This window comes from Temnothorax curvispinosus, unplaced genomic scaffold (genome assembly GCF_003070985.1).
Source record: "Temnothorax curvispinosus isolate PA1 unplaced genomic scaffold, ASM307098v1 QBEX01007608.1, whole genome shotgun sequence".
Lineage (NCBI taxonomy): Eukaryota > Metazoa > Arthropoda > Insecta > Hymenoptera > Formicidae > Temnothorax > Temnothorax curvispinosus.
In genome coordinates this window covers 287201-299569 of record NW_020217388.1, presented here as the reverse complement: position 1 = coordinate 299569, position 12369 = coordinate 287201, and the positions used below count along the sequence as shown (strand labels likewise).

General features: G+C 34.1%; 2 protein-coding genes across 3 annotated transcripts; one reads left to right on the top strand and one right to left on the bottom strand.

Annotated features, from left to right (window-relative positions):
• Positions 1 to 401: 401 nt before the first annotated feature.
• LOC112457205 (adenosine deaminase-like protein) lies at positions 402 to 12318 on the top strand. Of its 2 annotated transcripts, none has more exons than XM_025020134.1 (7): positions 402 to 606; positions 716 to 843; positions 930 to 1121; positions 1207 to 1444; positions 2095 to 2230; positions 2319 to 2419; positions 12080 to 12318. In XM_025020134.1, the coding sequence occupies exons 1-7, from the start codon at positions 568 to 570 to the stop codon at positions 12110 to 12112; spliced, it is 867 nt and encodes a 288-aa protein (XP_024875902.1). In that variant the 5' UTR covers positions 402 to 567; the 3' UTR covers positions 12113 to 12318. The 2 variants fall into 2 exon arrangements, with proteins under 2 accessions (XP_024875902.1, XP_024875901.1); XM_025020133.1 differs by lacking the exon at positions 12080 to 12318 and adding an exon at positions 2485 to 2916.
• Positions 3081 to 6998, bottom strand: LOC112457206 (trichohyalin-like). Its single transcript, XM_025020135.1, has 3 exons — positions 6314 to 6998; positions 4705 to 6151; positions 3081 to 4519 (listed from the first exon to the last, which is right to left on the bottom strand). Exons 1-3 carry the CDS (start codon positions 6409 to 6411, stop codon positions 4286 to 4288), a joined length of 1779 nt encoding a protein of 592 aa, XP_024875903.1. The 5' UTR covers positions 6412 to 6998; the 3' UTR covers positions 3081 to 4285.
• Positions 12319 to 12369: the final 51 nt, after the last annotated feature.

Here is a 12369-nt window from a genome sequence, read left to right as displayed (position 1 = left end):
ACGCGAGACTCGGCATTCGGCGAGACGCGAGGAGCGATACCCGAAATGCATGGCATCGTGGCATAGCCGGCGCGTGCTAAGCAGCTACGTCACAGCTCAAGCGAGAAGGAGACAGCAGATCGTATGTCTGCCCTTCTCTCCCCGCTCGAAGCTTACCGAGTGCCGAGTCAGCCGTCTGGCATATCCCCTCCATCTGAGTAGTTCGGACACGAACCATAGCACGGACACGAACCATGTGTGTACCGTTACCGAGCGTAACGACGTAGTTGACGTCCACTTTCTCAGGCGGCGCGTCAGTATACGTCCGCTGGAACGGAATGATCCCGGTGGCCGCTCTCAGGTTTCTCTCTGGCTGAACGCACCCAATCACGTGATTTCTGTCATTCGCGCTCAATGGTAACTCCATCTATCTATCAAACAACTCGTGATTCGTGAACGTGAACAACTCGAAAACGTAAACAGTGGTAAACACAGTTTTGATTGCATTTCCAACGGGAATATTCGTTTTATAGAACTGAAAAGTGTAATAATTATTTTATAAAGTTAAGACTTATATTGAATGATAAAATGGACATGCAGGAGTTTTGCCGAAAGTTACCCAAAGTGGTACGTTTTTGTGTTCCTCGCCTAAAGAGTGACGCTTATTGTAGAAAATAAATACTTTTATTTTATATTTTAATTTACTAAACAGTGAATTCTTTCTTTGATTGATTAGGAACTTCATGCACATTTAAACGGTTCGTTAAGTGTGAGTACGTTGCAAAAATTATGTAAAATGCATCGCTCAGGCATTGCTTCCGATCAAGCTTGTATGGATACTACTAATTTCTCATCTTTAAGCGAGTACGTAGGCAGTATTTTCCTACAAAACACTATTGAGGTCATAAATTGTTCAATAAAGAATATACTATGTAATATTTATTTTTCAGATGTTTTAAAATGTTTGACATAGCGCATGCACTAACAATTACACCACAGGCCGTATTTGTTGCTACTTGCGACGTGATAAAAGAGTTTCACGAGGACAATGTGATTTATTTAGAATTGAGAAGCACACCTCGTGCTGTAAATGATTTAATGACAAAAACAGAGTACCTTGAAGCTATAATAAAAGCTATGGAGTAAGTAACTTGATAATGTCTGTACGTATATTTTTTAATTTTCCCTTGAGGTAATTAGTAAATGATATTTGATATATGTGTACAGAGCATCCAAATCTGAGTTTCCACAAATTCTTGTAAAACTACTAGTGTCAATTAATCGAAAACAAGGTTACGAATCTGCAGAAGAAAATATAAATCTTGCTATACAGTTTATAGAGAAATATCCAGGATATGTTGTGGGTATTGATCTTAGTGGCGATCCAACAGCAGGCGATTCATTTTTAGAGTTATTAGAAAAGTCCAGGAAAGTCGGCCTTAGTATTACGGCTCATTGTGCTGAGGTAAATTATCTTTTGGATAAGATCAACTATCTCTACACATACAAGATGTCCTATTTTAAATGACGATCTCAAGTATATCTTGAACAATACATTTTAAAGAAAAATGTTTCAGATAAAAGTTGGAGGATTCAAAGGGAATCAATAGACAGTCTTATTACATTTTGATTCTGGGACTCGTTGCCTGAGCTCATTAGTAGGGACTGAGTCAAATTTTGTAAATAAAACCTCTATTTTTTATTGTATTATCTTTCTACTAATTAATTTGAACAACTTTTGTCTAAAATATTTTTTTATTTACCTAATACTTTTTGAGATATTCAAGGAGAACTTGGTAACTTTTCCAATATTTAGCTTAGGATCTCGATAATTGTTTGTTGGAGGGAAAAGTGGTACAGGACTTCTTGATTTGATTTGATCTCAAGAATATGCTGTTGCAATAGTACTCCAACTTCTTTAAATACTTGTGTATACATGAAAGCTCCAAGGAGGTGTATAAGGAGATAAGATTGGCCCCCTTTAAACCCTTCAATTTTCATCTAAAATATTTTCATTTTTAAAATTCAAATCTTTAAAATTGTTTTGTTCAAAAGATATTCAAGGTTGTCATTTAAAATGAGACACCCTGTACAATATAGTATGTATAAATACAGGTGCCAAATGAAGTGGAAACAAACGATATTTTAAAATTTAAACCTGATCGATTGGGACATTGTACTTGCATTCATCCTAGTTTACAAGGTTCTCAACAATTGTTTAATATGTTATTGGAATCCAAAATTCCTGTTGGTAAGAAATCTTTGATAATTTCTTTTCAAAAACAGATATTTTGGTGAACGTTAATAATATGTATTATTTTACTTTTCTTATAATCTAGAATTATGCTTGACATCAAACATTAAATGTAAAACAGTACCGTCTTATATGTATCATCAATTTAAATATCTGTACAAAGCTGGACATCCTATAACAATTGCAGTAAGTATGAAAAATAACATATATTGTTAAAAATTCACTAACAAATAAAATAATTGTTTTTTTAGACTGACGATAAAGGTGTTTTTAACACGTGCTTATCAAAGGAATTAGAGATACTAAATTCTGTTTTTAATATTGGAAGAAAACAGCTTAAAGAATTGTCTATATTATCTGTACAATATAGTTTTGCAAGTACAGAGGAAAAGAAAAGTTTAACAGCAATTATCGAAAATTTTGATTAATGAATAAGTAGCTTGCGATCAGAAGAATTAGAAAAACTTTAGCACCGGTTTCAAGAAAATTGATCCATTAATAAAAAATTAAATCTAGATCCCCGAAAAATTAGAAAAATTTTAGTACCAGTTTCAAGAAAATCTATTAATAAATGAGTAGCTCGCGATCTGACGGACAGACATTAGTACTTATTATTTCCCGAAAAATTAGAAAAATTTTGGGACCAGTTTCCAAAAAATCCATTAATAAAAAATTAAATTCATCGTCGCCATCCCCCAAAAATTAGAAAAATTTTGGCACCGGTTTCAAGATAATCGGTCCATTAATGAATGAGTAGTTCGCGATCGGACATTAGATACTTATTATTTCCCGAAAAATTACGTGTATTATTTCCTGAAAAATTAGAAAAATTTCGGTACCGGTTTCCACGGTAACGAAAAATTATACACATTATGGTAATCCCCGGGAAATTCTACCTCTACTTCATATATAATTCAAAATTGAGGCGAAAAGTCCTAAGGTCAATACAATCAACACTGTCTTTTATAGCCGAGCGGCCGTAGTGTGCGCTCACGCATACTACCAGGCACCGCGGCTCACTGACGTATGGCCGGCTAAAGCGTGGCACTGAGTGGATTGACTTTATTCAATAATTACTGCTTCATTAAGCATTATAGAAAAAAATGACTCAGGACTTTTTGACTCAATTTTTTATAAATAACGCTATGTAGTAGTTAGTGGGCGGTCTTTAAGAAACACCCTATATACCGTTTAACCCAAATCTATTTATTCATAGATTTCTTTAAACTCTGTAATATTTGCCGATAGTTTTTCAGTGTAATATTTCATGTATTTTTTGTTTATTTATTTTTTTTTTTTAATCGGCCATGACCGTCAAGTAATATGTGAACAAAAGTGGTACGTAATATTTATATGTCACTCTGTAAATCAAAGAGAATGCATGAAACTCTTTCACATATTATAATTTGCACTAATTTAATTTATTATTATGTAAATTGTGATTTAAACATGTGACGTATGGTTGAATGATAATGAAGAATTATCTTGCTTTTGAAGTCTGCATAAGATGTGCTGTACTCATTAATTTTTATTATGTAAAAATATTGCACTATTTATCATCAAATTTTGTGCCAAAATATATATGAATAATTATTAAATACAAAAAAAGAGAGGAGAGAAGAAATATCTTGATGTGTGTCCCGATGTCTTTTAAGGTTTTGTAGAAATCAGCGTAAAATAGCGTGCATAAATAATTAGTGATAAAAAATAGAGTTTATCCATCTTTGTTAAGAATTTATATAATTTATTTAGGCTATAATTAAATCGGCTCGCAATCTCGGAATATTTCGTAATTAATGGCATTACATTCTATTATAGCTATAATCTTTTCTTTAATTACAAATATGTGCATTATTCTGCTTTCTTTAATATCTATATTTCTTTACATAAATCTATCCCTACATATTCGTATTATTTATTAGTCTTTTGCTATTATGGCCTTAGTTTAGAAGTATTGTTTGCATAATTTTATTTTGTACGATATATTTGTCCTGAAGATTGTAAAATAAAGATAAATCTATGTTATCTTACATCTCTCTCTCGACAAAAACTTCAAATTTTTGCATTAGGACCAGCTAGTACACGTTTGATCCTCTTAAATCTGGCTAAAGCGTTACCAGGCTCACTCTGCAATCCACCGAAGGCCTCTTTGTACTCTTTTTGTAAACGTGGACTTAATTCCTGCGAACTTCCAGTGAGAGACACCAAAGAATCAGAGTGTTCCGCTGTAGGACTCTGTTCTTCCTCGTTATTCTCGTCTTCACCAACGGGCAAAGATACTTGGAGCTGCGACAGTTTTTTTTGTCACTTGTTTTTATACATTTATATTTATATTAATGTATAAATATGTAATTTATATTAATGTATAAAAGTAATTTCTGCAATTTATTTTACGCAATATATCAATTAATTTTTAATAATCACATGATAATGGACGGTTTTAATCCGTTTTCCACTAATTTAAGCCTTACCATTTTGTTGTCCGTACGGAGATAAGAACTCGAATCGGGGTTCATGAATAATTCATTTTCGGATCCAACGGCTGTCCGGTCGGATGGCAACGTGTAGCCTCTCGATTGTCTCTTCTTCGCCTGATGCTGATCGTTATTCACCAAGAAAATTTGCCTAACGCGCTCGCGTTTCTTTTTGAAAAGCCCTTTCGAAGGAATTAGCTCAGAAGACTTATCGTGATTAGTCACGAATCGTTTCTTCAGATTTTCATTCTCCTTCGAAGTATTCGACTTGCCGATCTCGCTAGATCGATGTTGCCGCTTTTTATGCAGTTCTCTCCTTAAAGATCGCTTTTTCTCGTTTCGCTGGGAAGAACCAGCCGTGTCATCGACGATCTCGCGGATGGATCTTTTGGCTACAATCTGGCGCTTCTCGATCAGTTTATCCTTGAAATTCTGCCTCTCCTCATCCTCGTGCTCCTGATCTTGCAACTCGTCGAATCGGGCATTGTTGTCCTCGATGTCTCTTATTTGTTTCTGCACCTCGATATTTCGTCGAATCTCCTCCTTAAGCGAATCGATCTTCCGTTGAATCTCCTCCTCCACGCGTTTCTCGTATTCCACATTTGATTCGTCTTTCTTGGGCAAAGTAACTTTGCTCGTTGGTTCTTGAATCTTGGAGGAATCGCTCACCCTTGAGATCGGGTCCTTCGACCCGAAACCTTTGATCTTGGACGCGTCCTTGGGCGCTGACGCTTCGTTAAAACCTTTCAACAATTCGATACGAGATGAGACGTCGCGTGAGTTAGGATCCTTTGCCGCGATCTTCGACTCTTTTAACTTTACTGGATCGTCCGGACTTGACTTGGACGTATCGAGCATTTCTGAAATTTCCGCTTGGTCTCTCTTCACCCGAGCATCCTTTTCTTTTTTCTCGACTTCAGCCATCGAGTCTTGCACCGCAGCTATATCTTCCGATATTCCCGGTGAGTCGTCTTCTTCTATTTCCTCGTAATCCTCTGGGCCGCTTAGGGCACCACGTTTCGCGATGTCTTTCGCCTCGTAGTCATCATACAAACTCGATCTCTCGTCCTGATCGGTATATCTGTCGCCGTTTATGTTACGGGGTAAACGCAGGAGATTACTCATTTCCTCGTTTTTATCACGTGCCGTTGCCTCTTCATCCGCTTCTTCCGGTTCTTCACTCGAACGTCGCGAGTTAAGGTATCTGGACACATCGTCACGATCGAAGGATCCTTCAACGTTAGATGAATGGAGATCGACGGAGATCACGGAATCCGTGGCTTTCCTCGAAACTTTACGCTTCCCTTTCGTATTGTCTCGATAGGTATTGCCCTCTTCAGAATCATCATCCCCTTTCTCTTCATGTTCCGAGTTTATTTGTTTTGCATAACTAGAATCTCCTTTAGATTGCGATGTTTTAGCAACGGAAATCTCCCGTTTAGTTCTAGAAACATATAATCTTTCAAGCGATGTAAAATATAAAAGAATATTTTATGTGCAGAGAATAAAAGCATAACAAGTGACAAGTAGAAAGTGTAAAATCTCATTAAATCCACAACAGACGGGTAATGCAGAGCAGCCTAAGAAAATCGCGTACTGTCAATACCTGTGAGTATTATTGACGATTTTCGCGTGACAAATCAACGATTGTAATATCACGAGCAAGATGAAGACGCAGATGCAATCGTATAATCGATTTTTCATACTGCGGCGTGAAAATTCTCGCGGTACATCGCGAAAGCGTGTCTCGACGTTGCAATCACATTAACATGGAATTAAGAAGAAATTGAGTTATGTGTTCTCGCGAGTTGTCAAATCGAACCGCTATGAAACCGCTGAAGGGATTTATTGTATCGAATAATCGAATGCGATTATTTACGATTACGTTATCTTCTTGTGTTTCATCTTTTACCAATAATTTTGCATGATTTGCATTTACTTGAAGTAGCACGTTTTTCAATAATTATGACGATTTGCCATAAATACTGTAAGTTTTAGACATTACTTTAATCAAAAGTTTGAATAAGCCGACGAGTTGAGAGACCCTTATCATTAATTATCATGCCGTTCAAAGCAACGGACTTTAAGAACGCATGCATGCATGAGTCATGAGATTCACTAAAATTAAGGGCTTGAGCAGAATAGCTGACTTATAATTTCAAGACAATGTTTTATGCTTTAAATCTTTGTTTTTAGTAACGGTATAATACTGTCTTGTGTGACTTGTGTCTCACGTCTTAAACGTATATAATGCACGAAGTGTCAATATTTGCGTTACTAAAAACAAAGATTTGAACCATAAAACATTGTCTTAAAATTATAAGGGAGGGAGGGAAAGAGGGAGGGTGGGTTCCCACCCGGGAGGGAGGGAGGGAGAGGGAGAGAGAGAGAGAGAGAGAGAGAGAGAGAGAGAGAGAGAGAGAGAGAGAGACTTGTCTTTAGTGATAGTATAAATACCTTACTTTCGAAGTTAAAACTTCAAGACTAGCACTTTTTTAGTCTTTTCTCTTTTTATCTTAAATATACTGGGCGTTTAAGGAGGTTCTACAGATAATGGATGTATCTAAAAATTGGAAAAAACTTTATGGACGTATAAATTGAGATGCGAGAAAAGTGCTCGAAAAATTTTAGCATCGTTTACCGTGTAAAAATTTGCAAAAATGAATTTTGAAATCACAGTTTTTAACATAAGCTACATATGGCAGAGGGGCTCTTGGAGACAGGAAACGAGATATTAATTATATAAAGGCGACCTACCAGAGATTCAAAAAACGGAGCTCTTATAGATCTTAATCTAAGCTTTTCAGAAATATCGAGAAAAACAAGGGTTATCGCGTAAAATTTTGTAATATTGGCTATTGAAACAGGCCATATCACAGTTCACGTAGCGTGCTTCGAATAACAAGGGAGATTTGGCAATGTCGCAGCGACTGCACCCGCGCGAAAAGTGTACAGCCAGTACAGCACCACAGTATGACAGCACCTCAAACTTAAGCACCTAACGTTTACGAGCGCTTACGGAGAAGTACTCGCTCTAGAATTATGTGAAATTGTGAAATAACCACGGTCATATGAGCAGAACTGTCAAGTTCGCGACGTTACCACATTTTCTTTCATTATAAGCCGCCAGAGTCAAAGGAGCACTTACACGATATTTTTAATTATTCCTCGTTTCGACTAATATGGATATGATATAAGCTCTAACGTCATCAAAATTCACGAAAATGTTTTATAAATACTTAGAATCGATGAATTTAAAGATTTTCTCTTCATCTCTCAACTGACTAGAGAGTACCTGTAGAACCTCCTTAACCACTAAATATTAACATAAAGAGGAAAATCGCTGCAGTTTAATTTTAGGTAAGTTATTATAACATTCTCTTAAAAATGGCAATTAGCTTCATCCTAGAACAGAAATAAATAGAAACAAAAATAAATAGAAATGAAGAAGTATTTGTATGTATGTATGTACATACGTCAAGATGTACGTGCAACTTTCGATATATAAAAAATTATTACAATCCATTGGTAAATAAATTATAAACGCATTTTGTACGCACGGCGTACAAGGCACACAGATTCAGATATTTATATTTACAATACATCTATATAACTTACGCAATAATAATATATGTAATAATATATAAATGTGTCGCAAATAAAAGTAACGTCTAGGTCAAAGCTAGTTATAATTTCCGCTGAAATTGCTTTTACTTCGCTAACGTTCGATAAAAGTCTCTCGTGCACTGAGAAAAAAATATGTTAATTCAAAAAAATATTTAGTCCGATACGTGCAATTAAACATGTTAGTTAACTAAACATTAGTTGTTTCAACAATTATTAAATTGCATTAAAAAATATATAATAGTGCATTCATGTCAACCATCAAAATTTTTTAACTAAGAATTAATTAATTCAACTAATGTTTAGTTAGTTACTAACTAACTAAAATGTTTAGCATGTATCAAACTAAATATTTTTTCGGATTAACAAATTTTTTTCTCAGTGTGTATCTTATAACGCTAGAATCTATACTTTATATGCATGCCCATATCCTTCTTATTATTGATAATGTCTGATTTAATTCACCAATTCATGTTTCTCGCAATTCAAAAATGACACTTTGAGATTGCATCACCAAGATCAACAAGAGAAAGAAAGCATCAATTAAAGTCTTGCATGAAAACGGTAATAAAAGTTAAAAATATATAAAAACCGGCAGTCTATACAGACTTCACGAAATTCGAAGAAATTCGTGAAGAAATGAAGAAATGATAGAGAAATTTTAAGTTCAGTAAATAATGTAACGTGTATAAATAATATTTTTGACATATTTTTTTATATATTTTTTTAAATTATGTATATAAAAAAATATAGACACACAGAAAAAAAATAACATTCTTTTTTAGAGAATATCTTTATTTTTGACATGCAAATCTTAAAATGAGATTATATAGCGTTAATCAAAGATAAATTACTTGCATCAAAGCATTATACATAATTCAATAAAGAAAAATATATTCTTACTAGGTTTTTCACCCGCGCCCGCGTTTCGCGCGGGCTCAAAACTTTTTACTTTTTTGACGTAGAACTACGTCTTTCTCCGCGGAAGGGGGGGGGGTAATATCGGCGGGTGCACGATGCAACGCGACGATGCAACGAAAACATGTCACACTTTGAACGTTTAGATCTTCGAAACTAATAATCGTAGAGTAATAATTGACATCTCATTTTAAAGCTTATAAGAAGTCCCATTTATGATAAAACAAGTCCGAACTCTCTATTTCTTACCGTTTAGATATAGTAGCGTTAGAAAGTTTTTTTCTTGCAACGTTTTCTTGCAACGTTTTCCGCGAACTACTCATTTGTTAATGGACCGAATTTTAAAGAATTATATATGAAACAGGGGTAGAATTTTCCGGGAATGGCGGTGGTGGGGTTAATTTTTCGATATCGATTTTTTTTTAAACCGGTTGCGTAGTTTTTTGTTATATTTTCGAAAATAATAATCGTAGAGTAATAAAAAAGTTGTCATTATCGATAGCTTATATAGTCTCATTTTCTCTCTAAAGTCTATAAAGTCTCCAAAAGGGGTTACCGATTTCTATCTTAACAAATCTCCATGATTGCTATAATTTTTGTTATATCTTTGAAACTAATAATTATAATCGAGTAATAAGTAAGGTGTCATTCGATAGCTTATAGAGTCTCGATCATTTTCTCTCTAAAGTCTCTAAAAGGAGTTACCGATTTCTACTCGGATTTCTATCTTAATACATCTCTATGACTGCTCTTTTCCGTAAATTTTGTGATATTAAGGTGATCCTAAAGCCGTGATTCTAGCCGGTTTTTTTCTTAGCACTAATCTTTTAATTGGCTTTATAGAAATGCAAAATTCTTGTCTAGAATTAAAGTACGCATCAAAATCTAGGTCATAGTGGTCGAATTTATATCGAAAACGAAAAAAAATTAATATTTTTTGTTATACGTGACGACCACCACATATAAATTCGACCACCATGACCTAGATTTTGATGCGTACTTTAATTCTAGACAAGAATTTTGCATTTCTATAAAGCCAATTAAAAGATTAGTGCTAAGAAAAAAACTGAAAAAAACCGGCTAGGATCACGGCTTTAGGATCACCTTAAGCTGAAATTTGTTTTAATGAGTTTCATTAAAGGTTATTGTTTTATAGTCTTTATAGAGTGTCATTAAAGGAATGTTGGTATTAAATTTAGTGATGATTGGTGAAGGGGTTACCAATTTTTGTTTTAACAAATCTTCGTGTTTGTTCTAATTTCCGTACATTTTGTGATATTGAGCTGAATTTTTTGGTGGATAGATTATCATTAAAGGAAGGTTGATATTGAATTTGATGTCAATCGTTGAAGGGGTTACCGATTTATGTCTAAAAAAATGAAAAATTATACATGTAATCTTATATAGAATATTGTTAAAGGAAGGTTTGCATTTACTTTGGCCAAAATCGGTAACCCCTTCGGGTTACCGATTTTTGCAAGAAATTTATGATTAACACTGGGAGAAACCTGTATTGACAGGAATTTTTTTAAGGATAATTTTTATGGATAATTCTTCGTTACCGATTTTTTGAAAACCGGTTTCGAATTTTTCTAATTTTTCGGGGACAGATAAAATTTTAAAGAATTATATAGAAAGCAGGGGTAAAATTTTCCGGGGATTGCCATGATATGTATAATTTTTTGTTTCCGATTTTTTGGAAACCAGTACCGAAATTTGTCTAATTTTTTGAGAAATAATACGTAATTTTTGGGAAAATATAATAATAAGTAAGTAATTAATGTTCGATAGCGAAGTATTAATTCATTAACGGACCGATTTTCTTGAAACCGGTGCAAAAATTTTTCTAATTTTTCGAATCTTAAAGAATTATATAGAAACTAGAATTTTCCGGGAATTGCCATGATGCGTATAATTTTTCGTTACTGATTTTTTGGAAACCGGAACTGAAATTTTTTATAACTGATTTTCTTGATATGGCAATGTGTTCAGAATGTTCTAATACGTGGTTTTTTTTGTTTATATATAACTTTTAAAAATTAATCAATCAAATTTAAAAGAATTATATATTATATGAAATAGATGTAGGAAAGAGTGAAAAATATAATCAAATTAATAAAAAATTAATAAAAAATATTAAAACACTGCGCAAATTAGAATTTTGCATATTGTCGCTACATGGACCTTTACCGAAGTACAAGAGTATCCCCCCAGGATCCATGAGAATTTCTCCCACGTTAAAAAAGATGGAAATATAGTAAAAGAAATATAGTAAAAACATTTAGTATATTTTACTTCTCAAAAATTTTTAAATTAAAGAAAACAAACACAAATTTGCAAATTAAAAACTTGCATATTGCTTCCACATCATTTCATTTAGCCTATAAAGTTTTTTAGAAGGAAGCCAATTCATTATATGCTATTTGAGCAATTTCTTATAGAGAAAAATTTATGAGCTAAAAAAGAAACGGGCACAGTAACAACTGTGCCGCAAGCAACAACGTAGACCTACGTCAACTGTCACTATTTCATGTTAAAGTATTCAGCTAAGAAAAGTAGACGTAGGGCTACGTCAACTGTCACTATTTCAGCCAAAGGAAGTTGACGCGTAGAGCCCTACGTCTACTTTCCTTCGCTGAATACTTTAACATGAAATAGTGACAGTTGACGTAGGTCTACGTTGTTGCTTGCGGCACAGTTGTTACTGTGCCCGTTTCTTTTTTATTTTTTTTTAATTAACCAAGAATATACAAACACTAAAAATCATAGTACATTCATGTACAAACGAGGTACAATCCGAATATATTAATGTTTTTGTATTTTGTCGTAGATGAGGACCAAATATATGGACCTTAATATATGACTGGCCTAGACGAGCGGAAGGCTCGAAAATTCGATTCGAAACAGCCGATAAAGCGTCTTGCATCGATAATGACGATCGCGACTTTACCGACGCTCGTACAGTAAAACAGAGATGTAATAATATCCGACTTATATATGTATGTATGTACATACATACATATATGTATACAATGTTGCTATTTCCTCCAAGTTAATTATAAAGCATTATTTAGGGCCAATTTCACCAACCACAGTTAGCTTAACCGACGGTTAAAGTTA